Source organism: Platalea leucorodia (assembly GCF_965183815.1).
Source record: "Platalea leucorodia genome assembly, chromosome: Z".
Classification (NCBI taxonomy): Eukaryota; Metazoa; Chordata; class Aves; order Pelecaniformes; family Threskiornithidae; genus Platalea; species Platalea leucorodia.
This window is the reverse complement of record NC_138858.1, coordinates 23,064,314-23,091,804: the sequence shown is the minus strand read 5'-3', so window position 1 is coordinate 23,091,804 and position 27,491 is coordinate 23,064,314. Positions and strand designations below refer to the sequence as shown.

General features: G+C 36.2%; 1 protein-coding gene across 2 annotated transcripts in view; it reads right to left on the bottom strand.

Moving 5' to 3' along the window:
- KIF2A (kinesin family member 2A) overlaps nt 1–27,491 on the bottom strand; it is a 58,455-nt gene that overhangs the window by 9,046 nt on the left and 21,918 nt on the right. The window contains exons 3-16 of one of the 2 annotated variants that reach the window (XM_082337474.1): nt 26,666–26,785; nt 26,169–26,223; nt 24,013–24,135; nt 23,322–23,422; nt 20,679–20,774; nt 19,832–19,886; nt 16,400–16,562; nt 12,938–13,028; nt 12,734–12,797; nt 12,224–12,315; nt 11,846–11,988; nt 10,907–11,111; nt 7,434–7,544; nt 2,487–2,554 (exon numbers count right to left, since the gene is read on the bottom strand). In XM_082337474.1, the coding sequence (XP_082193600.1) occupies nt 2,487–2,554; nt 7,434–7,544; nt 10,907–11,111; nt 11,846–11,988; nt 12,224–12,315; nt 12,734–12,797; nt 12,938–13,028; nt 16,400–16,562; nt 19,832–19,886; nt 20,679–20,774; nt 23,322–23,422; nt 24,013–24,135; nt 26,169–26,223; nt 26,666–26,785 (1,487 nt within the window). The remainder of the gene's footprint in view (nt 1–2,486; nt 2,555–7,433; nt 7,545–10,906; nt 11,112–11,845; nt 11,989–12,223; nt 12,316–12,733; nt 12,798–12,937; nt 13,029–16,399; nt 16,563–19,831; nt 19,887–20,678; nt 20,775–23,321; nt 23,423–24,012; nt 24,136–26,168; nt 26,224–26,665; nt 26,786–27,491) is intronic. The other variant, XM_082337475.1, reaches the window with a different exon arrangement.

Here is a 27,491-nt window from a genome sequence, read left to right as displayed (position 1 = left end):
AGAATGAATAGATCCTTTAATTGAAATAATTTCAAAGGTGAAAATATCTTATTAAAATGTTAGGCTCTTGCAGCATGAAAATAGTTTAAAACATTGATAATGATTCTGTCAAACAAAAAAGCCCATTTAAAAGCAAGTTTATGAAACAGACACATCAAAGTCTGCAAGCATAGCAAGATATAGAACATATTCTTCATTTTTTAAAGGGAAAAAGGTTTTTTCAAGTGGCACTTATTTACTACAATGGTTGTGTTTCATTCATCTTCAGAGTGATAAAAAGTTTTAAAAATATATATGTATGAAAATTGTTTTCTTTTTTAATTAGAGATATTCAAATTACCCTAAACACAGACTTGTCAGATCTGGTCCACTAAATGTACAAAGGTGACATCACCATTTTTTTTAAAATGTATGAAGGAAACTAACAAGCCTGGATAAAGAGTGTGGACGTTTAAGGAGGGTGAACAAAATACTGGGAAGATGATTGCAGATCATGCAGAACCATCACCTGCCAAACAAAATAAAAATAAAGTATGTGTGACTTAAGGCAAGGGAACTAATGAAAGGTTGGTCTGTAAAGTTACATAGCCAAAAAGAAAACTTAAAAATAAAGATTCCATGTATAGAATGAAGTAGACCTGGTGATTGAAGGAGAAAAGTCGTCATACTCATAGGAAGGAGAGAGATCAGAGCGACTGCCACTACCCTGTGAGAAGGGAATGTCCGAAGGACTAATTCCAAATTCCTTTACTCTGCAGCAGCAAAATACAGCAGCAAATTAAAAGAAAATGTTCTCATAAACACATTAAAAACGACAACTCTTTGTTTAGCATACTTCTTTAACAGTTTAACTATAAAATTATTTTTGTATTAAAACACAAATGTGCCAACATATTTAAAACTTCTGCAAACAGACTTACAGATCACTAACAAAATAGAACAAAACCAGTGCTGCTAAACTGCAGGGGACTATAACAACAGTGTTTTCAGAAGAGTAATTCCAGATTTCAGTTTGTGCAGTTAATAAAATTTGCTCTACATTCAGTATTCCTCTAAATGGCTCCTTTTAAAATATCAAACTACTACAGCTACAAAACTTTAAATTCTATTCTGTCCCCTGTCTTACACTGCACACACACTGGTGTCAAGCACCTAAAAACTAATTGTACTACGAATATGATATAGTGCTAGAAAAACCTAAAATACTACACAAAACACATGAAGCAACTTTACAGTGACAGGCATTTACTCCATAACAACATACAAATTTAACAAGAAGGGGAAGAAACAGTTTCAGTGCAACTATTTAGTATACTAGAAATAGGTGTTTAATTAGTTTTGCAGTGTCTTTTTCTGGAGTCATGTCAGCAACGCGTATTCTATAAGGGGTAAAAGATCCAATGAGTCCTGACGAATGTGCAAGTTCCTTCGTTATGTTACTATAAGCAGGAGAGTAGACTTCTCCTTCTCACCAGGAAGGAAACCACACAGACCAGCCCAAGCCAGGCAGATATGCTACTGTCTCCCTTGATCCAGACACAGAGACATTGGGATATCAAGGGGAGCGGGCAGTAAGCTTTCCTAGCAGCCCTTTGTGCCCAATTAGTGACTGGCCAGGGTGCTCAGCCAAGCAGGAGCAGACGTGGTTCTGCCCTGTCTTTCACCCGGGCAAGCAGGCCACTAGACGGTAGCCTCTTCTGGCCAAATCAGGGTTTCTGATGGCCCAGAGGCTTGTTTGCCTCCTTTGTTCTTTGCATCAAAGCATGGGGGGGAGGTGAGGATCTCTAGGTTGCAGGTCTGACTGCTGGGACACATCATTCCATCTTCACAGACATTAAATGAAGAAGAACTGCAGCAGGGGAAGACACCTTTCACACTCACTGAAGAGAGACAAACACTTTCAGAGAGCGGTACAGATCTCAGAGGTGCTGCATCAGCCTCTGGAGCTGCTAATTCCTCTACACTGATTATGAAGTCATTGTTGGATTAACTGACTCAGGGGTTTCAGATATTTGCCTGAACTTGGGAAGTACAAAATTTCATATATATGTATGAAATAGACTGGCAACTGCGTGCAAGTCCACCAAGGAGATGAAAAAAACCCCACAATGCCAAAAGGTATTTCAGCTAACACCCCAGGGAATCATCATGAATACTGACTACTCCTAATGCAAGAGATGGTGCCTCCAGAGCACGGGCAAAACTAATAGGAGCATCTTCCACATTCCTTGCAATCCACATTATCCATCTCTGGATAATGGCTTAAAGGTGTTTTCTATTGATTCTATCATAATGGCTGTAAAAAGTGACAATTTAAATTAAACGTGAGCCTGGATCAGTAACTTGGTTTTAATCTTACTAAGAAATGCAAGTACGACAGAAGTATTCAAGTAGCTAAAATAACTATACATCATGGAAAAACAACAGTATTCCAAATGTCAGTGGTCAACAGCTGGTATAGCTATAAGCAATAACATTTTCCATACCTGTTTGCATATCTCAACGTATTTAGAGTGTTCTCACATGATGCCATCCCTGGAGAAATTGTAGCGATCTGGAGAAAACAAACCACACATTAATAAATCGCTTTGTACAGATGAAAGGGTAGATGAATTCAAATTAACTTTATTTTTTTTTTAATTTCCAGTTTCTTTTTTTTTTTTTTTAATGTCCAGTTTCATTTGAGATCTTCTACAAAAACTGTCGACTGTGTACAGCTGTCCTTGTACAATGACATCTCAAGGACAAAGATGTCAAGTCAAAGCTTCAATTTAATGTTTTTAACCATACCTGGTACATTAACAATTCATAGAAATTTCAGTCAATTCCCCGCATCTCACTGTCTTGGTAACATAATATGTAAATGCAAAACTCTAACTGAAAAAATAAAGACTTCTCAAAAAGGGAAATACGTAACTCAGTAGAAGGTAAGTCTAATATATCCTGCAAACAAGTAGCAGATTATTTTTTTTATATACCTTTGTAGGCTGTTCTCCATTTAAGCAGACTGTATACTGATTTGAGAGATCTATTTTGGCCACAGTCCAAAACCATACTTAATAATATTAAAGATAAGCATGTGTTTAACTATTTTTGTAAGTAAAGATATTTTTTTCCTCAATTAGAAGTTATCTTAAATAATACTTGATAGCTATCTAATTATCAAATGTATCTGGAATCTGTAAGTCTTTCCTTTTCCAGTTAAATAAAATACCCTGAAGATCTCACCTTCTTTTCAGCACTCAGCAAAAATATTTACTGTGATCAGGCAACAGTGGCATCATTATTTGTCCTAGCTTCTCTCAGTAGTCCAATTTTTCCATCTGTGCTCCTTTCAGGAGCGCCATAAAGGCACTACCCAGGACAAACACCTCTATGATCCTACACACTAACATTTTTTGTGGTAGCACAGCATCAGGAGACTGAAACTGATGAAGATTAGATAATCCTGGTCTTCTCCTTCATCCTGCTGCTGACATTACTGTACAAAAGCACAGGTAGTCATCCTGAGAAGAATTTCTCCTACTGGGGAGAAAGGAAAAAATATGTGGTGGGAGGGGGTTAGAAAGTCTAAAGAGCCTGCTACCATACAGACTTAAGTTTAAACCTCTGATACTGGTACACATCCTTTACTAATGAAAACAAGTTTAAATTTAAAAAGATCATAGGATTGCATGTCTCTTTATAAAGTGTCCTGGGTGCTAATTAACAAAAACCTACAAGTTCCTAAAATCCTTCCAAACTCATTTAACGTGAAAGGTACATGCACCTCTTCCATCAGTTGGGCGTTCAGAGCACACCACACACGGCAACTGCTGCAACACCAGGGGACTCCTCCAACATATTGAAGCATATAAGGTACAGCTGCTATAGGGAAGTGCCATCATAGGTGCCGTCAGCCGTGTGGACACCCGGTTCAGGGCACAAGAACACATGCACAAGACTCAGTCTGTTGAATACAAATGTCCACGACATCACATGTCCTCATGTCCCAGGCAGGACAGGAGGACTGCCACCTCTCTGTCGCTCTCTTCCTCATTCATAATTCCAAATGAGGATGGAAACAGCTGCACTATTTATGGACAGAATATCTTTAAGACCCATAATTACCATTCTTCCTATTTCGAATGTGTCTACATTGCTTATAAGCCATCAGAGCAGGATCAATGGCCCTTTTGGGACACTGAAGTCTGCATGTTCCTACTCCCACCCTGGAGGACTGAAGGGTCTGGCACTTCAACTATGATTGCAGCACATCAAGGATGCAGCACTGGTTAAAAAACAAGACTATTCTATGTTGCTACCCATCAAATTTCAAATGACAATACATTATCCTTGCATGTAACTCTTCAAAAACAACTAAATGGTTTTTGAATCTATTTAGACACAAGAACTTCAGTAAAACTGCAATGACTAATAAAGTTCGAAACAACCTGTTTATGCTGACTGTATGTTTCTGGATTTCTTTAGAATGAAGCAGATCCTAGTCGTAACTGTCCACGTTATGAAGTTATTTTCAAAATATTCTTTTGAAATTTGGGGAAAAAAAAAAAGTTTCCAAATCATAATTTAACCTTATATACAGAAGAGAATGCTCAATCCCTAAAATGTAACTTTTAAAATTGCAACAGGAAGCCCATAAACAATAAAAAGAAAAGTCAAATAAAAACGAAGTGTGGAAATTACCAAATAAATTTGACTCAAATATCCCACTTACAGATTAGTATGTCAGAAAGCAACTGGAAAAGGCCCAGGAGGTATTTCATACCAGGACATTTCAAGAATCTCTTAGAAAGTTAAAATCAGAAGTTTGTACTACATCATTTTATATGCATTCCATATTGAAAAGAACCATATTATTTGCAAAATGTCTTACTCTCAAAAGAGCACATTAGAACACCGGATCAAATCTTTGTCTTGTTGAGGAATCCCTTTACAGTAACTGCCTCTTCACTGACAAGCAAAAACAGCATCTTAAAAGAGGTTTTAAATGTTCAATAAGCAATATTTTCCAATTGAATAATATTTCTATGTTGCAAACTCATTCATTTATTTTGCCTGTAACAGGCTGAAATATTTTGGAGGAAATACCATCATGACCTACATGTTACCTTGTGACAGTTGTAACAGTTATAACTAAAAACTTCTTCTATGCTTTAATTTACTTCACATAAAGTAGACACTTCTAGAGAACACAGCAATGATCTATACAGTCTACTGTAGAAATGTGAAAGGAAACTATTCATTATTAAACTATTTTTGCAATCATTTTTAGAAGTTTGAAGCACCACAGTTAATTACAGGGCTCTGCTGCAAACCAGCAGTCAGCACACCTGCAGGATAAGTACTCTTTTAATTTAATAAAATGTTGTTCAACTTCAGCTATCATAAGCCATAATCACTTGCCCTTTTCTTTCCCTGTAAATTTTGTCAGTAAAATTTTGCCAGTGTATGACATAAAACCTACACATGAACATGCTTATAAACCAGGCACACCCTGCCAAGGAGCCAACTGTAAATACCACACTGGAAGGCTGAATAAATTGTCTTGATGAAAGAGGCAAAGGAAGACCCAGAAGAGGGGTAAAGTCGCTGATCATTATCCACTACTCCCACCACTTGGCCACTGGAAGGCAAATCTCTTTTCCTCTTTCCAGGGAACTGGAGAGGACTGGAAGTAATTCCAGGCTAAGGTATCTCCTACACCTCCCTCAATTCAATATATGCTGTTCAGAAACCTGTCAGATCGCTAGCCAGGCAGCTTTATTCTACATCCATCTAGTTATTACAGAAATAAGTGCTGCAAATGCGAGAGCGCTCAATTCAAACAAACTTAAAGATGCACCGTAGGTTTCTTTTCTTTCCCTGCTTCCTTTCAACTGTAATTCAGAGTAAGCCACAACCACTCAAGTGCTCTTCTTCCTACATCAGTATCTTAAGAAAAAACTTTGATGATGAAATTCTTGATAAAAATAGCATGTACAAATATTAAAACCAGAATGTCACAAGTGGTCCTAGTACTGGGTTTTTTTCACGTAGTTTCTCAGAAGAATGAGTTTGAAAGCAGTATCTCATCGTGAAAGGGTTTTCTTATTCTTAATTGTAAAGTGACTGTAGTTATGTGAATGCGAAAATAAAAATTAATTCAAGCGTATTTCCACTCACTTTCAGAGGGGATTTTTTTTTCCTTGATTTAGAACTACATCAAATATAAAATAAGGGAATGCAAGCTTTATCAGACATTGAACACCCATAGATCATGGATTATTCCCAATGGCATTCTCACACATTTAAATGGTAAAAAATGTCACAACAACTCTATGAGAAGCGTAATAATTAAATAAAAAAGCTTCTCCAAAACAAAGACAGCATGTTAGGAATTTAAGGAGGTAAGGGTGATGGTGAGAATTTCATGGCATATTCACAAATGTTAATTATTCTATCCACAGAGAGTAATTTCCAACAGGCTAACTTCCCAAACAGTCTTCAGCAGTGTGGATACACTAGCTAGAGATGCACAATTTAGCCTTTTGATGCTGCATAGGATTTAAGAAGTCATGTCTCAGTGCAAAGAAATCAATCTTGTCTTTTCATCAGAAAACTGAAGGAGAAAAAAAAGGTTAATAAAAAATGTTATTTTACCACAATTTTCAAATTAGAACCATACCTAACAGCTAAAGGGAAGGCTAGGCTGCTCTAACACCATGGTTTTCCTGTTCTGGTCTGCAGGCTTCTCTGGCCTCTAGACTAATTAATTCCAAGGAGTCTGTCAAAAGTAACCAACACAAACAAGCCTAGCAATTGCTGTCCACTGCAGACAGTCTGCATTTCCATAAGTAGAAATGTTAAGGATGCACAAATAAAACAAGTGGACATTAGTGCTTTTATCTGTCCTTTCCACCATCTGACAGAAGAATTCTGTTTTTCAGACTGATGCAAGTGCACATTTATACAATACACAACTAATCATCCCATCTCTCCCAACTACTTCCCCCTCAACAGCCTAGAGCATATCCTGATGCCTTTGATACCAACTTTAAATTTGTCTTTGTCATTTAAAGATCATAACTCACCACTGTACTTCCAGTCTACACCACCTTCTCCAAAATTCTGAGTCAACAAACAATACTCTCATCTAATTAAGGCATTGTTAAAAATAAACAAACAAACTTTTCAAGCTAGAAGTGTTTCGAGCTAGGTGCCTAGCTAGAAACTAGAACAAGCAATAAGAAAGGCCACTAAAAAGTGAGAATGGAGCAAGTTATCTGAAATGTCTCTGCTGAAAGTCTCACTCCACATATAGTGTCAGGTAGCGCATAAACTTAAGTCCAACACATCAGCAGTAGCAAGTGACCAATTTTAAACATAAAAGCCTAAATTCCCAGTACCTTTTCTCTTTGTAATTGTTAGGACAGTTAACCAAACCAACTTACCATACAGGTACGGGAGTTTTCTCCTATGAATGAATCTCTTAGCACCTGAGTAAGTTTACTTGCTCTGAAGGGCGTATGAGGTTTATTTCGGCCTAAGGCTCTAATGCACTCCTGAAAGAACAAACAAGTTTATGCATTTTTCTTTAACATGGGTTGAATAAATATAACACAAATGCAATTCAAAATCAGAAAATACATGTCTTAGTTATGTTGCTGGCCCCTAAATATCATTAAAATTTAACATTAAAGCTTGGATTCAAGAAGTGTTAGGCTTTTACATCTCATTAAGTTCAGTAGAGGGGTAGGAACTTAAGAATTACTTAGGAGGCTAAAAACTTTCTGAATCTCACCCAAAACGTTTACATCTATTGTATCAAACAACAACATCAAAACAAAAGGAAAAAATCAGTGTTGATGTTAAATGTCCAAACTAACAATTATTTCTATCAACTACAACAGCCTGAATGATCTACAGCCTCCGCTAGCAGAAGCAGTGAGGACAGGGACACATGTGAACTCTATCAGTTAAAAGCAGTAGCTTTGATTCTGGCTCCACCGCTGACTTTCTTTACAGTTCAGAAGAAAACAAACTTCCTAAAAGCTTCCACAGATGACAAACCTAGTAAGCATAGCTCTTTATTGATGTACTCAATATTGGAAGACACTTGAAAATGTAAGTCATTCCCTGTTTTAAAACATTCTTCATGTGAAAAAAACAGGGATATGGTCTCCTCTCTCACTCACAAGGGTATGGGGCTAAACTGATATTTGCAATTGGTTGGAGAGTTCCAGTGAGAAATACTGTACAGATGTAAATATTATGAAATTACTATAGAAGTTACAGCAGCAACTAAGTACAACAGTGCAAACCAAGATCGCACTAATCTAAACATCACTTCTGCCCACTCAGAACTCTAACATCAGCTCCTAAATTACTTCTTACACAAAGAAAGTTTAAATTTAAATTTTTGTGTTGTTGTTGTCATCATATTTTGATCATTAATTCCAGTTTCTGCCTTTGCCTTAATACTTGGTGTACAGGCATTTGCTTGGTACAGTTTTAACATGTCTACACACAGAACTTCGTCAAACAACCATACTTCAAAAGCTTTTCAAATTAGAGAATTGCTTTTAGTAGCACTAACAGTTGGAATGGCTTTTGTGTTACACGAATAGTTCTACAGTAGTTCAGCTAATCCTCCAGCTGCAGCCATATCCTTGTGGCCTTTTGAAATTTCCTACAAACAGCTTCTTCCAAAAGCCAGGCTAGAAACTGTGGGATGATAATCCAAGAAAGCATTGCAACCTTGAAACAGCATAAAACAGAACTAAAAAGAGGCTCAGAATAAAACTGCCACGATACAGAACAGAACAAACACAAGGGCAAGTTGGCTTTAACTAAAGTGATTATTTAAAAAACTCACCAGCTGAATTTTATAGAATGGACACAGCTCAGATAGATAAACAGAAAGACTGAGGCTTGTTGAATGTGAATTTCACATGCAAATGCTAAAAAGAACTCAATACTTATAGGTGAGCAAGGCAGTGCATTCCTTGAATTTTTTTAATTTGCACATTAATACTATACTTACATAAGGAGCAAAGCAGATTAACAGGAGGAGGGGCAACAGATTTTCAACAAGTGACATTACAAACTAAAAACAGTAACAAATGTGTATGTTCAATTACTGATATGGCAACCAACAAGTTTAATCAAGATATTTTAATTTACTATAATGATTTTTAGTTTGCTTACTCCTGAAAAATTAGAATTGGATTATCTCCTTATTAGTAGCAGGATTATAGGAGGACACTGCCAGCTTCTAAATTAATGGAGTTTTTAACTACTTTTGCTTTTCATCACAGCTCAGAAAACCAGGTAACAAAATGACAACACTACTTCCATGTAGAGACATTACAGAAATAACTTCCTGTACCAAAAATGCCAATGCAAACAGTAAATCTTGGATTAGCTCCACTCCTCAGAACATATTAGTTTAATTCAAACTTGACAATAACTTCAAGGTTCTTGAATACAAATGGAAAAAGCTGTGTAATGTTTTTGGGGATAGATGAAAAATGGAAAACTAACATAACATTGAGAAGCATATATCTTCTTGTACCTCTGTTTAGACCTCTGCAAGACCTCCACTTATTTTTATTTCCCCTTCCCCATGTAATTTAGATCACAACCATGAGTACAGCAGCAGCAGAACTTTTCGCTCTAATTAAAAAGACAAGTTGTATGAAAATGAACTAAGTACGTTGTATGGGTATTGCACGGAAGGCACTAGTCAGTACAAAATCAACACGTAAACTGAAAAAAAAACCCAACCCAAAACCAAACGAGCTTTATTCAGTTACATTTGGAAACAAGTGATAATGTCAACACAACGTTACTTGCATTATTTACTTTGATGCTGAATCAAAACAGGCCACAGTTTTGGAACTGCTGCTTCCAATTTTTCAACATGCCATACAACTTCGTAATGACACATTACATGTTACAGTTTTGTGGTGTTTTGTGAAATCTGCTTAGAGAGTCAGATACAAGTCTTCTCCCAAGTTTATACTGGGGACAAAAAAGTAAGCACAGTGACTTTGGGGTTCAGATTCTTTATATAAAACCACGGTGCTGATGCTGAGAGTAGTAAAACTAAGCAAAACTAACCAACAACACAGATAAGTTCTGAGACACTCAAAACTATTGCTCCCCCAGTTGAGGCCAAAAAATTACTTTCCCTATTTAGACTGAACCTCTTTCAAGCATCATAAAACAAACAAACAAAAGGCATATAAATATTTAAATATTATTTTTTAGGTCTCTTGATGTGTCCTGGATTAATGTATGAAAATCTGTAAAGTGACTGTATCATACAATTTGCTATAAAGAACAGTAGTCAAAAATGGATTCCAACTTTCAAGGGTTATTTTAATCTATTTGTTAGTTCTTTCTGGATATGTTGCTATTGTGTTGCTTCAGTGAATTAATTGGCAGTAGTAAATAAATATGTCATAAAGGTAACTTTATTTTTTAGTAAAAAAAAAAAAAAAAAAAAAAAGAAATACTGAGATCAGTAAGAATATTTCCAGTTCGTATTTGAGACCTTGAGTACCAAAGTAAGTCATCTGGCCTCCCACTTTAGATATATATCAGAAAAGTCTTCAAATTCAACCACTGGGGATTTTTTTGTTGAGGGTGTTTTTGGTTTTTTGGGGTTTTTTTGTGTTTTTTTGGTTTTTTTTAAAACCACATGCAAGTTGATAGCACAACGTTTCTGCAATGCTTCTACTTGGTAATTACCAAGTGTTCCTTCAGGCATTTAAAGGAAAAATCAATACATTATTTTACCTGTCACATCAGTAGACAATGTAGACAAGCAAAGCCTGCAAAAATACTCGTTTTAATAGTCATTGCTATTTTACGTAGAAGGCTTCCACCTACTCAAAGGCAATGGAAACATTTCAGTTACCTTAAGTGCTAAAAGGCTCTTGTTAATTTCTGCACCTTCCAGTCGTGTCTGCCTATCTGCACTGGAAGTATCTGCTCCTCTTTCATTGCCAGCCAAATCAATCAGAGAAAATTTACCATGCAACTTCCCTTTCCTTCTGAGAATAATCTGAAAGACTGCATGGCTTCGAGATGAGTGTACATTGGCAGATGTCTGGCCGGACGTCCTTTAAACAAAAGCGGAGAAGGGAAGGACATATAAACAGGTTACACACACTAACCTCAGAACGTTAGTTTTTTCAGGGCAGAGTTCTGTATTTTCTCACATGTGTTGACAGCATGTCTAAAGTTCTTGTGGACGCTAGAGATACAACTCTAATAACCGGATGTATATAGTACAATTATACCTCTTTTCCCATCTCTTCAAAGAGAAATTGAAGATTAGTAACATTTTTACCTCACTTTTAAAAGCAAGAATATAACCAGATCTTCAAAGATTTCAGGTTATCAAAGAGCTTACACATAAACTGCTGATGGCATTTTTATCTGTCGGGCAGCAGTCTATGCACAAGGCTAATTTTAAAAACAATGAAACTGGATTCTTAAAAAAAAAAAAAAAAAAATTTTACGATTAACCTCTGTCACTACATATCAAGGCCTTTTAGAGCTGAAGAATCTGGCAGTATTCCAGATTATAAATTCTGTGAATTTAAGTCAGTAAACTGGTTACATAATGCATGCAGTTCACAGCCTGTAGAAAAATCAGTTCTTATTTCTCTCTAGGAGACAGAGAAACTCTAAATGTCTTTATTCAAAAGGTAGGCAGATTCTTTACTTGCAGTCAACATCATCAAAAAGCCCACTGAATATTAAAAAGCCATCACTATGAAGAGACCCCCCAAAAATCTTGTTCTGATTCTTTAATGTATAATGAAAAACTGGTGGAAGCTGTGGGAGATACCTGCAGCTGTTGCCTACTTCAATAAGCTTAAGAACATCTTCAACACATTTGACTTCCCGTTCCTGTAATCCCACCACCTGGACTTGCTGTTTACCATCTTCTAACACTCTTAATTTTGTCTTCCTGTTCAACAAGTCAAAAACCTTGGGGAGGGGGGAAAAACATAACAGTTAAAGAGGAGCTTTTAAAGGCACGATTGTTTCAAATCCCATATCAAAGTATGCAAAGCATTCCATGGAAAAATACAATTGGAAGGGAATTGTAAAGAATTATTTGAGAGCAAGTACAAAAAGGAAAAACATCTTTTATGTGACAAGCTCAAAATCTTGTTTGTGAAAGGGAAATTCCTCCTTTCTCAGAGAAAGATCAGGTACTTACCTTACCACTGTAGATCTCAAAAAATGTTGCATATACTTGAAGTTCTAACTTCTTATAGTTTGGCTTCTTTAGCATTAAAAAGACATCTCGAGCTGTAAATGCATTTCCAGAATAAAAAGAAATCTCATTATGTATTTTCATTTAGTGAAGGCTCATTAATGTATAACAGTATATTTTACAGCATGTCTCATGTTTTGCAAGACAGATAGGGTCAGTCAACCAAGTCCAGAACACTGCAGTTTAAACTGCCACATTACATCAGAAGATGCAGAAGACCCCAAAATTATGAACTTAATTAATCATTTGTTATATTTATTACATTTTTTGAAGTAATCTATATATACATTTACTTTACTGTGTAAAGACTACACATCTAAGAACTATTTTTGATGTTACCAAAGCTCCACTGTAATGCAAAATATGTAGACCCTTATGTTGGTATGACAAGGAGTAGAAAATTTATTCATCTCGACTAACTTGCCAAAAGCCAACAGACAAATAGAGTCTCACCTGCAAGTGCATATATTCCTTTAGAACAATCTTGGTTCTTTCCTGAAAAGTCACCACCCATAGTCTAAATTAAAAGAAAAAAGACGAAAATAGACCATAAAGAATATAGAACTGTAACTTAAGAATTTGTTACTTATTAGAGTTTATCTAAGTGTATAGTACATAAAAAGAAGTGTATTGCTGACATGTAGAAGCAATACTTACATGGGTTTTTCCACTGCCTGTTTGCCCATATGCAAAACAAGTGGCCATTCCCCTTTCAAATATTGTCTCCACTAATGGTCGAGCTGTAAACCTTAAACGCAAAAACCAACAGTACTTAAGAAACTGAATTACTTTAAGATGCCACTACCAGAAGGATGCTATAAACTTTAAGGCCAGAAGTGACAAAGCTGGTCCTGTACTTTGATAGGCCAAAGGACATCTCCACATTAATTCCTGAACTAAAGAGACTACCTGCTCTAAGGCATTAAAATATCCCAATCAATCAAATAAAAGCTACAAGGTCTCTCTCATTTATTTTACAAGAATATTATCCTTCTTTAAGAAGAAAAATTTCCTTGCTTTAATGATGCAACACAGCACAGCTTACTAAATGGAGCTTGGAGCTCCCTCAAGGAGACAGCATCAGAAGACATGGAAGTAGGACAGTGGAGCAGACAAATACTTAGGTTTTGCCAATACTAAATTCTGCTATAGTTTTGGGGTTTTTTTCTCCCCAAATCAGCTTTCAAGATTAAATTTAGAAGACAGGTGGCCGAAACAACATTGCACATCTTAACATTTTGATAACATACACATACTTAGAAAAGGCTCAAGAAAACGTATACCCAAACTCTTCAGAATGGAAAAATCTAGTTATCCCTGAAGTATTATTTGATGTGTCAAAAAATATTATTCAAAGTATCATTTTTCTATTTTAGAGAATTTTTACTTTAAAAAATATAGAGTTATTGCTCCTACTTCAGCTGCCTATTACCATTATTTCATTAAAAACTCCAAAAGCAAAGGGTAAGCTAGCGGAGGGTTACCAATGGAGGTAAGAGTCTCTCTGCAAAAGTCTCTCTTTCTAAACTTTTTCCAGGTGTTTACACGTAAAGTACCTTTAAGTGACAGAAAGAGGAACAATTGTTTACAGAAACACTGAGGTGTTACAACCTCCTTTCATTCCACTTTGGAACAAACACAAGATCACTTACAAAAATAACATGGGTAAGACTGAGCCATTGAGCAACCAAGGCTTATGCAAAAATCTAAGTTTAATCGAATCTTGAATTTTCATCAAAAAGATACCAGATGATTCCTGATCAGCCTTCCTTAGTCTTTTTTTTTTTTCTTCCTCTAAACATATACTTCCTTTGTCTTCAAGAGGATATTCCCATATTTTGGTGTTTATTCTTTTTATATATAAAATACAAGCCTATCCACCTAAGGAGCACACTCCATTATCACTGTTTAATTGAGTTTGAAATGATTTATTTTGCTGATTTACAAAAAAGGGACTTAATTATATCTATTTTAAAGTAAGGCAAAATACAAACATATCTAGAAAATTTTTCATAAAGCATTATGCTACTCCAAATGGTACCATGCCAAAACAGTCCAACTTTACTTTTACTAGAACCTTTATTTGCAATCTTGATCTTTCAGAAATGTAAACTCTGGTTCTCCTTTAAAATTGCAAGGCATAGCCATACATTGAAACGAGTGTGTGTTTTTTAATATTGATGAAAATTTGCAACTCAGTGTTGTGGCTCACGGATGCAAAAATACTTAAAATACAGCTTAAACAAAACAATAACAATAATTAAAAAAAGAGTAGTACCTTTTTCCTTCAAACTGAAGAATGTTTTTTCAGTATAGAAATACAGTGAGTAATTTTAGCATACTGGAGAAAACTGGAGTAACTTGCCACACTATTTTTTCCCCACTGTGACCCCGAAGTTCTGGTGACAGCAGATGACGATACCTATCTTGTTCTTACTTCTGTTATTACAGGAGGCCTTGAAGCAAATTGCCCTTCAAGTAATAATCATTAATGTGCCATATGAGGGAGAAGGAAAAAGCCTGTACTGCTAAAGCCTGTAGTGCTACACAGACTAGAGATTTACTGTTTCAGTATGAATACAACCACCTTTCAATATCTTTCCATATTACCGCTAATGTATTACATATCTAATAAAAATTGCCTGGAGGAAACTGAATACAAAAAGATAGCACCGTATGCCAAAAACACCCCTCACATTTAAACACTATGCTCACAAAGATAAATAACAGGAAGGAGAGAGATTAGAAGAACTGGTTGTTAAGCAGGAGGAGAACTATTGCAAGAGGCACACATCACCAGCTAGATTGCTCTCCCGCAGCTCTTCAGTATTGAGAAAGGAAAGATGTTACCAGTAGACAACCATTATAGACAGAAATCTCCAAGGGCACAGCTTTGCTGTTTAGAAGTCTTATCTTAGTGTAAACTAACAGACTGCACAGATTTTCCTTTCGCCACCCTTCTCCTAATTATACCAAGCATAAGACAGGAGTTTTAATTTTCAAGGCCTTGTAATAATTCTTTTACTATGAATTTTCTGTTATCAACTGACAGGATGTTAGCGTCCAACACCAATCAGCATATGATGCTAACTTTCACTTCCTAGTTGTTGGATTAAAAATGAGAATTAAGGTATTCCTCTGTCACTACTCCTTAAGGCTATGGGAAGCAGTTTCCAAGCATAAGGAAAATTATCTTCATTGAATTCCTTTCTAATATCAATATTCCTTGCAAAAACCTTCACAGGATTTAGACTGTGTACCAAGATTATGACTTGTCGCATTGTCTAACTTTGCCTGCTATTGTATCTACTCCATTTAGTGACTTGTACAAGGTAAACGGCTACTTCTAAACTTGTTTTGAAAAGTGCTGTGTGCATTATTCTGTGCCAGCTGTGGAAGTGAAACAGAAGAATAAAGTAGAAAATGGAGATGCAAATACCTTGGGGCTGAAAGTGGATGTATGTCTTTGTTGATGTTGTTTTTTAAATCAGAAAGATTCAGCATTTTGAGCAAGACAACAGCTCCACGCACCTCCGTGTTACATCAGCCAGATTGCATCCAGAAGCCAAGCCAGCTCAGGTATCTCAGAAATACAGCAATATCACCTCTCTCACTTTCTTTGTAATATTTCCCCACCCTCTCCTGATTTGTTTCCATCTGTTAAATATCTTATATTCAAACTGCAAGCTCTTTGGGGCTGGGGCTGTCCTTGTCTTCCAAGTTTCCTGAAGACCAAGAGCCATGACTCAGTTTCCTCAGGTGCTGCACACGCACCAATTAATAAGATGATAACCCTGAGGCAAATGGAGAGCTCATGAAGTTGTTCGAATATTCAGTGGATGAGCAGGCAGGCAATACATGCTAGCGCCTGGAAACCAGCAGGGTGTGGAGGAGGACTGTGAGCAGGACTGAGGTCAACGGAGGTGGAGATATTGCAGGTGAAGAATTCAGGATAAACAGTTAAAATAAAAGTAAACAGGCAAAAGAATGGAGGTAGCAATATACATATCTGGTAACACAGAGAATAGGAGTAAAGTCTATGACCAAGGTAAGCCCACAGTTATTGACATGGGAGATACATGAGAAAAAAGATTCACAAAAAAAAACATATACACATACCTGTAAACCATTTCATTAGGAGCCGTGTCATCAAAGGCATAATCGAAACGAAAAGTTTGGTTTTCTAGGTACCTTGTTAAATCCACCTTTTGTTTTGGTTCATGTACCATCACAACATCTTTACTAGGAATTGTTATTACATCAAGGTCTTTCATTAAAGTTTCTAAAAAATAAGTGAAATATATATTTTTAACTAGGAACACATAATTTGTTTTACATTTTTTCATTGCTTACACTCTTATAACATCTCAGATAACACAGCTCCTCCAAGTAACAACAGTGCAATGGATTTGGGCTTCTGATACCTAGATAGTAATCTGCTAAGTAAGAGATTTCATTTTGGAAGTCTAGTCATCCTATCCTACCAATTGCTAGAAGTTAAACAGAGGTTGTAAAAAGTTGATTAGAAAAATTAAGATCATTAATTATAGCACTATCATTGTGGCTTTTTATGGATTCTATAATAACACTTTCCATAGATTTGAGTTCTTTTTCCTCAGGACTTCTATACTGTTTTATAGATTACTGCCAAATCCTTTGAGCTTTTATAGTAACTTCTCTACTGGAGAAACTGGACACTGTCAAACTTAAAGAAATTAGTATCTTTACGATAATCTGCTTTATTTAAAAATTTTGCCATTTTCTTTTCCCTAAATCCTTAACGTTATAGTCATACGTTCACAGCTTTCAAAAAGAAAAATTTTGCTTTCATTCTACACAGATATTTTCATTTGTGTATTCCTCCTGGAACCTAAAGTATACATCTTTAATATAGAATTTCTCTAAAGTAAAATCCTTTCTACAAATTATCTTGTAAGCAGAAAAGCTGAAAATGCTAATGATCCTTCCTATCACAGGGAATGAACAAAAGCCACCTAGAAGAGATTTCAATAGTGCATTCCCAGGTTGTAATTACGACATAGCACTACAATTTATTGCTAATTGTTGTATGAGATATGAGTCAGCAAAACAGAGAACCCAGTGATCCATGATATGCACAAAAATAACGATCCTTTGTGTGTACAGTCAGGATCCTAATGTGTTCTACTTGCATTTCTATGTAAAATTTCTTAAGGCATGCGGTTCAAGAATTTGATGTGGCTTTATGCAAGCAGATTGAAATCTTTTCATCAGTTAACATACTGATCAAACAGTACGATGGTTACCATTGCATGACATTACACATCAACAGAAATATGCATTCAAGTCACTATATAATCAATTTTTCAACTGCACTGCAATAAAATAAAATGCAATTATTCTGCAGCAATCACAAAGAAGAAATAAGGAACAATGGTGAAAAGAGATATATGAAGGTCAATTCTTTGCACCAAAAGCTTTTTAGTTTAAGCAGTCGAAAGCTGATTTTTCTTAAATGATTGTTTGGAATAAGACGTTTACCCACTCCCAGCTATTTGTTGTGACGACTTGTATTCCTTGCAGATGAAAATTTGGAATAGCGTCTCTGAAACCTACCACACATTTCTCAATTATAAATATATCTGACTGAAATAAAATCTTAAAATGTCAATCTGAACACCTACTTCCTGCAAAGTCAATCCACAGACTGACTGGTGCTGAGAACACATAAAGACTTTGGTGATAATTCTGTGTTTGAGGGACTGACAAAACAAACTATTTTTATTTTTTCTCTTCAGGGGGTTACACCCTAGTATCTTTCATTCTTTTATACTCTTCAATTTTAAAACGTGGCATGAGAAATACTGTTTCTTATGAAGTGTGTGTTTTCAGAAGATTGTATCGTGTGGGTACTAGATTATCTCTGTGGTTCATCCCCTGCATAGATTATTTCATTAATACATTTTTACTCTAGCTTATTCTTAAAAATGCAAAATAACTTTAGTGCCAACCTCATTTTTACTTAGACATTCATCTTCCTGCAAGCACCTCTGAACTATTTCTTTAATACCTCCAAACTAACACTTGATATGCAACTTTCACAAAATCAAATCCTACTTCTGAATCCCAACTCATGCCTCATGACAACTTGCTTTCATTTACTCTCATTTCACTTTGTCCACCTTCAGCACAGGTAGAAGGTGACATTTCTGCCAAATGTATCAGATTTCTAAGTCATATTTTATTAAAGATAACCTCCAATGCTGAAAAAGAAATTAACTGCTACCAGACTTGTATGTTGAATACACTTATTAAATAAGTTGTGCAAAACAGTATCAATTAACCAATTTTTGAGATTATGCATTCCTTTCAGATCAATAAAAGAAAAAAACCACAGGGAATAAGAAAATGGTAAAAGTAAAAATGAAGAAAAAAATAAAGTAGAGGAAGCAGCAATGTAGAGGGAAAAAAAATAAGACAAAACCTAACTATATAGAGGTATCAACGTAAGTTTTCCCTTTCCCATACAATTCTCCCATTTTCCTCTGGATATGCTCCAGATAATCCTCAATGTGTAGTTCTGATGGTACAAAAATAATAAATGCATGCCATGTTGTTTCAGAGCCAGAGCGATGCTCTTAGAGTCCTTTAGCTAAACAAAATATAATAGCAAGATAAGGAAAGAAACATCTTTCAAAATGGAAGTCAGCTTACTCAAGCACTGGATTCAGACAGGCTGCAATCCAAAGCATTTGCACTCTTAATTTCCCACTGAAAGTAAAGAACTTCATGGGAAGATTGGGATTTAACTGGAGTTCAAAATCCGAACCTTTTCTTTGGAATACAGACTCCAGTCTGATGAGCAGGCAGTAAGAAAAAAGTTGTAACGCTAATCACACTAATCATATACAAAAAAGTCACTAGGCAGTCATTCCAGTACCCAGTAGTTTTTTAGTGGTATTTCATATGCCCTAGGGTATCTCGCCCAGTCCTGAGCAGTAACTCCAGGGGATACAAGTCTCCAGTTTCTCTGTAATCCACTAGCCCTGCGAGGATGTCTCAGACACGCTTGGTCACCTAACATGTCATAAGATACCAGCATTTAGGCACCTGAATTGCTCCCTTGGTGTCTGATTCAAGATCACTTGAAAGTGTAAAAATATATGTACAAAAAATGTGTAGAAAAGTTTTCATTGGGTAGCTCTCTGCTCAGGAGATCACTTAGATAGTTTAAAAGAATGGTGATCCTAACGCAATGTAAGCACACCGAAGAAATTACAGGAGAATTAATTCCTAGATCAACTAAATACATCCTAGATGATCTTGGAAAAAAAATTTGCAGTCTCTCTGCAGCTCCCAATACATGAAATGGTGACAGTTAAGCTACTTTTCTCCCCATCTTTATCCCGGTTGTGATGAGTCTATGAATTTTCTGGGTCCGCCACACATATTGCCTAGTATAACAGAGTTTCACCTTTGATCAGTATTTCTAGATCTCTTTAATACAAGTAACATTACTATCAGAAGCACCTTTTCAGAGAACAAATTTAGCAAAATCTTAAATCGTCATACCTTTTTTATTGAGTGGTCGTTTTCGTACACAAACACATATCCTGTGCTCATCAATCTGCAAAGGAAACAATCTTTCAGTGAACTATACCCCAGTTCCAGTTATACGATATTTTACTTTATTTTACTTCTATTCTTGAATTAATTAACCAATTGTTTAAGCAAAGAGAAATTTCCAAGACAGTGAGTCATCTGAACATGTAAAAGCCCCTTGTGTCTGCAAAATAGCCAAGAACCCAAAAGGGAGAACCACACATTAACAAAATTCCCTGCAGGCAGTGATCTAATCCTGTAGAGTACCAGGTACATCTTGGAACATTGCAAGCAAAGCCAGCTCTAACAGGGTAGATACGCTATTGATAGAAATTGTCACAATCTCCAATTTCCACAGAGATCTGATAATCTTCATCATTTAAGGATTCTGCTCCTCTGACTTCTCTGCAAACCAAAGGCCCTCATCATCTTCAAAGATCAAATATTAATCTTTATACTCAATAGGGTTTTTCAGAGAAGTTTAATGGTTTTGTGTGCATATCCCCTAGTATCCCAGGAAAATTTACAACACAGAGGCTGAGTGACTACTTAGTACATGTTGGTATTATTTTATAGTCACAAGGTATTTAAATGGCATAACATAATTAACAATAACTTCGTAACCTAGGATTCTCAATAACTACTAATTTCAATATCATCAAATTACTGAAAAAATAAATCCACGTTATAAAGAATGCTAATATGTATTAAACTACTTGTTTTTCATGTTTACAGACAGAAGTATACTTTGAAAGAATTGAAAACACATGGCAAAAACACAGAAGGAAAAAAACTTTCATGTTGCTGTGGTACTTACAGGATCTGCAGTTGTCAGTGGTCTATAATCCAAACTTCCCCTGAAATCTCTTATCATACACATAATTTCATAATTTGGGTTTGTAGCATCAACATCCTAGGGAAGTAAGCAACAGAATTTCTAATACACTTTTTTTCCTGAAATGGACTAATTTCGGTATCTTATTTATTTATAAGAAAAATACACATCAACTGAAATCTTATTTTTTCTCCAAAATGCCAGAAAAGTCTCTAATGCAAGTTTAACGCCTTTTTCCATTCTGGTATAGCTAATTTACTGATCATAAAGCAAAGCAATTATATGCCTTCTATTTCATGGTTTTCATCAGCATGTAATAGAAAATACTTTTTAATTGAGGACTCATTAACAGTCTACTCAAGAAAGAGAAATGACTCCCACCTTTGCCAGAATCTTCACACTACGAAACACCTCTGAGTGACTGCGTAACACCAGACAGCATATACAGTGAATGCTTCTTAATCTGAGATAAGGCAGTCCAACAGACAAAAGGATACACTCCGTTGCACAGGTACAAAACACCCCCAGCTGCTCTAAACACAACCCTGCTGGATGCTAGTTGGTTAAAGGAGGTTGATCCTAACACAGGCCCTGAGTTAACTCCTACAGTTACTTAGATGCATTGGAAACCCTTATAATACTCCTAGACCCCCCAAAAAGCTGAAGCAATCCCAAGGATACACAATAGGCTAAATCTAGGCCCTAAACCTGGAGCCATCAGCCCCAGAGCGAACGGACACATAAGAGGCCGTGCACAGAGCCCCTCCAAGCCTTGCTAAGTCTGAGCCTACTGCAAGCTGGGCTGGTTCTCTGCTAAACGGCTCAAACGTCCTTCCCGTCACTTCTCCCCACAACTGTCAGTTTTTACACCATTTCAGGACATGCTGCTGATATAATGCATAGCCACTTCTGGTGCTAAGACCTTATTAAGCTTTGCATGGCTCCCCACAAATGATACAAAACTCCTTCTGGATCACAGCTGGTTGTGCAAACAGAGTAGGCACTCTTAGAAAGCACTGCTTTGGGGTTAACAAGCTGAAATGGACCCAGCTCATGTCTCTGCACCTGTGACAGAGACGAGCCTCACCTCAGATAAAACTGTGCCCTCGTAATCAGAAGTTGACTGTACCTTGATGTTGTTCACCCTGACGACAGTGAACCAATAACTGCTGATAGTGAGTCCATACAAAATGTATTCCTGCTGAAATGTTTCCTTCTAACATTCAGAAAGGGGTACTGCTTATCATGGAAAATGTGTTTGCCTAATATTCTTCAAACCCTGTTTAAAGGTCTTGTGCCCTAGAAGACAGTGCTTGGCTAATCATTGCTGCATTTCACAATGATGACAGAATACACAAAACAACATGAAGCACAGCTACATACAAGTCACCAAAACAAACAGAGCTTCTTCATACAGAAGAGAGAAAGACCGAAGAAATTTTTTACCATGAGGGTGGTGAAACACTGGAACAGGTTGCCCAGAGAGGTGGCAGATGCCCCATCCTGGGAAACATTCAAGGTCAGGTTGGACGGGGCTCCGAGCAAACTGATCTAGTTGAAGATGTCCCTGCCCATTGCAGGGGGCTGGACTAGATGACCTTTAAAGGTCCCTTCCAACCCAAACCATTCTATGATTCTATGATACAGAAGTTTAAGACTCAGATGCAAAGGGAGTCTTCACAAAAGCAATAAAAAGAAAATTTTAGGTGTAGTACCATGTCAAAGAATTTTAATATATAAAGCAAAAAATATTTGTTCCTTACACATAAAGACATAGTAATGTTTTGCATTTGTGTAAATGGATGGAAATTAGAGAACATGAATTCAACATAGGTGATTTTAGGTCAACTTAGGAACATCATTAAACCATGAAGTAAATTGCCTGAATTATTTACTTGGTGGTGGTACTTCTCATGTCAGTAGCGGATTGGTAGTATCTCTTTAGAGAGACTAACACATACGCACAGGGCTGCCAACAAGATTATGCTCCTAGTTTTGCAAAAGCTTTTACACCACTGTGACAGAAAGTCATTTAATATTAAGAGATTTTTCTCACAGGATTAGCAACTTAATTTCTTTCACACAAGTTTCTAACAACTTGCTGCCAAATGGCTTGCATGATGCAAAGCTAAATTATAAATGCATAGACAGGTTTAAAGAAAAAAAAAAAAATAAAAAGCCACTGTTCAAACTTGAGCCTCAAATAGACCTCCTACAAAGCATCAAAGATCATAAAGAACAATTTATCATAATGTTGTAATACCTCCTGTAGAATAACAGCCCTATCTAAAAGCCAAAGGTCTGATTATTTTCAACAATATATTTTCCCTAAGAAATAGCTATCATCATAACTTGATCTTTAAAGAACACATGGCAAAATAAGCAATTGTAAGCAATTATTTCTGTAGGAAGAAAAAGAGGGGGAAAGCTGTCTAAAGTAATATTTATGAGAGCAATGCAACCAAGCACCAAAATATTTATCGAACTTGTATACAGGATGAAAACATTTAATTTCAAGATTATTACAGTTCATAAAAATTATTAAAAGACTGAAAAAAGCACAACGACTTTGCAAACTTCTTCTCCTGCTGACATACGTTTTCCATCCGAGCTAAAAATACCAACCTGAGCTCTTTTTTCTCTAAGTTCCTGCTGCTGTAACCTTCTTTTTTCACGTTTCTCTTGCAATTTTTCAACCTCTTTTACACAATTAGATTTTCTACGTGCTTAAAGAAAATGATATCATTTTAAAATATATTCAGTGTGCTGTATGAATTTAGTATTTACACTGTAACATTTCAATTATATTAATGTATCAATAATTAGAATGCATTTATTTATATCAACTATCTATTCAAGCAAATCAGTATTAGTACAGAATAATTATGGCAATTTAATTTCTAAAATTTATAAAATAAATGACTTAGAAAAAAATCATGGGAATGGGACAATTATTATGCAACAAAAAAAATAAGGACAATGGCCCTCAAAAAATATTTGGACAGATACATGTAATCTCTTGGTTTGAATTAAAAGAAAGCCCAGGCAAATTAAAGGAAAAAAAAAAAAAAAACACAACAAAAAAACCCCACCACCATGGTTAAAAAAAGATAAAAGAAAAACAAATTCCAAATACTAGACAACTATGACAGAAGTGAACATTGGTTTAGCCACAGCTCTCTGAAAAAGCTTCTCGAGGAAGCCTACAGACAACTGCGCATACAGACCATTTGTCATTTATGGACAACAACATAATCCAAGAGAATGTACATGTAATGCCCAGAACGAATGAATCCTTGATACACGGTTTACATACAAGGGGGTCCAAATTCCTTTTTTGCAGCTTGAACTGGAGATATATCTGAAACACTACCATTCTGTTGAGAAGAGGAAGACTGCTCAGGAAGCTGAGTAGGTCGCGCGCGGGCAGAACCAACCACTGCAAAGGAAAAAGCACAAAGCTCATCTGCACATGGAAGAGTAACATCTCTACCCCATTCTGAAATGCTTTGTTATGATGAGATAAAATGAGGCCCCTTTCCAGACACAACAATTTATTGGGGGTGAGGGGAAGCCATACATGTAGAAAGTCTATTAATAAAGACATTTGGTATGCAGTCTCTTTCTCCTAGTGTTATACATCAACATAACATAATTATTAAGTACCAATGCTGCATGTGCATATTTTTAAAAAATACTCCACTACAGAATTGGTACAACTTATTACATGCATAGAACGATGCGTATACTTGGAGATACGCAGTCTCGAAGCTTAAAGTGCTGAAACTTTATTTATGTTGTGATTATAGCCAAGAAAGGAGTAAGAAAAGAAGCCCTGCTGTTTCACGTTCTCTAGATGTTACAAAATGATCCCACTCCATTGAGCCTACAATCTCTGGAGGAGCAGAGGGATATAAATGAAAGGCAAAGTGCAGCTCAGTCTGCAACTGGAAGAAACAAACCTTTTTGACACTATACTGAAAGCGATATAGATACAATCAACATATCTAAACTTATTCATTGATTCTACATGTGCTAAGGATGCCAATTTCTGAAGATGCGGTGATTTCTGTTTCCAGTGAATGCAGTGGGAGTGGTGAGCATGCAACCCTCTTTGGTAGAGCTGAATGTTTTAAACTATTTTTGAAAGAGTTGCTTCAAGCAGCTCTGCTTCAGCTGGCCCATTTCCTGAATGCGTTCCTAACAGAGTCTGCCAGAAGAGTGTGAAAGTGAAGGTATCAGCTTTGATTAGAGCCTAGACATGACATTCTAAACGAAGGCCAGCTCACTGTGCAACACAGAGACAACTGTGGAAGCAGGTATTGAATGGGACAGACAAGACAAATGCCCAGATCATTCCAAATATGATAGGAGATCTAGTTTATAGCACAAATCGACTACACTAAACAAGACAGTGTTCTGAGAAAAGCTTAATTACAAGGCCAACAAATATTTAGGCCAACTGTGAATAGTAAGATGCACAGGACCTATTAAAATACAAGTTACAGGGTTATTCCATACCAAACAGACTATTTACTACAAACGACAACATGTATGGCTGTGAGGAGAGCCCGTCAATAAGATGTCTCAAATTTAACCCATATTAGTTTGAAAAAAAATTATGCCCTCCTCATGAGATTTCAGATTTGTTTAACACCCCAGAGGCAAACAGCAGAAGAGAGAATGTGGTCCCAATTGTCCACTAGAAGAGTCTGAACACTTGCAAAGATATGCAAGCCCACTTGTTTTTCAAGTTTAAACAGATGGACTGGAATCTAGCCTGAATTAAGGACAGTAGATTAATGTTCGGAAGAAGAATCGTTACCATCATCAGTACAAATTAGTTAAGTTTAACACAGGAGAGAAAATGAAAACAATAAGCAATAACTATTCTTTCTCATGTTATAGATGCATTACATCTGTATTCATCCAATACATACTTTTCACCTATCCTCCTGTGGTATTTCAGCATTTTTTGTAGATTTTTCACTATTAGCTGTAGAGTGAGAAATAACCCATAGGGCTTAAGTACTCTTTGAATGAATGTTTACGCACAGACTGTTACAAAACTAAGCTAAAAAATTGAAAGCATAAGAATTTTAAGTGCACTACTTAGTGTATATTGAAACACTCAATTAAGCTGAAGCAAACCGAGGATACTTTAGCTTGGAAAAGTCCACACGATTTAATGTGGTATAATTAATTAGCTTCAAATTTTTGCACTTTCAGTTCATTCAGCTTAACTTTCCTAATGCTATATTGCTTAAACTTGCATATAAATACTACTTGTTCAGTATGAATTACTAAATATACATAGGAATAATTCTAGGAATTATGTACCATATCTTTTACATGTCACATGCATACATACCGAATTAAAAATGCAGAACTATTAAGGAATGTGAGATGAGCAGGAGGTTAAAATGTTCCCATATTTTTTACTTCCTTGAAATGGAAAGAGATAACATTTACCTCTGTTATCTCTGGCAGGGTTGTCGTTCTTAATAGGTGCCACAGTTCGTCGACTCTACAAAGAAAGAAATCTCTGTTATTTGACCACCTTATTACTGAAAACGTAAACTGCAGCCCCATCGCTGCTTCTTTCCAGTGAATGAAAGTAACATGATGTCAGCAATACAGAGAGGTGTTTGCTGCCAAATCCCTCCCTGAAGAGCTTAGACTGAAGGCTGCTTGAACTATACATACTGTTTCAAAATAACCTCCAAAACCTTTTCTGTATTTTTCCTTGAGATATATTTAGTTATACAAATATCAGTCCCCAACTCCCTCTCTGCCAAACTTATTCTTAGAAAATTTTGAGAGACCCCTACTCACCATAGGAAGAAGAAAGGAACACAGTTATCAAGTAGTTCCACAGACACAAAAGTTAAAGTTAAAAAATCAAGCATGACAACGTGTGTAGGAGTACTGTAAGTTTAACATGAACATGTCGCATAGCTATTACCAACCTTCACGCTTTTGTTTACTTTGGCTGATAGAGTAGGTGGTGGTGGTGTCTCTGGACTAGGTTCAATATCTTCATCAGGAGCAAGATCTGGATTAAGCGAAAATATGCTCTCCAAGTCAATCTGTGTAAAAGAACACAAAACATATTTATGAGTCTTAGAACAATATTCACCCTCTCCATTTCTCCTGTTATGTTTGAGAATAAACAATAAATATATTCAGTGGTTTTACCCCACAATTTGTTAATTCTATAACCCGAATTATCTTATGTTCACTAAAAACAGCGTAAGCTTTGGTCTTCGTATTAGTTGAAAACACACCCTTCAGAAAGGGGATGAACTAAAAATGACCAATAGATATTCCTAATTGTGTGAACTGATTAAATTAAAACAGAAGTACCCAGTATTACTGTGGTAATTTGACAATTACTGCAAAATATGAAAGACATTCTGTAACATAAAAAGAATGAGATCTCAGTCATCTGAAATTTCCCAGACAGTGCAAAAGAAACAGATTAATTACAACCACCCAAAAAATAAAAGCGCAGTTGAAACCATGTTAAACTTATCATACTATATTTTTCTTGTTTCTTGTTCAAAATGCCATAAAATGTAAGGGTTAGGATCCTAAAAATAGCTGGCTTCAGATCTATTGAAACTTGGTTTCCTAAAAGTCTTAAATAGCTTTGGTCTCTATAGACTGCCATTTCCCCTGGCCAGACCTTTCAAAGACCTCACTACTGTATGGATTCTGTGTGTTCAGAGGGATGAGCTCAGCTGATGAGATCACCATAACATTCTCACAATTTCTTTTTTCTTTTTCCTGTGT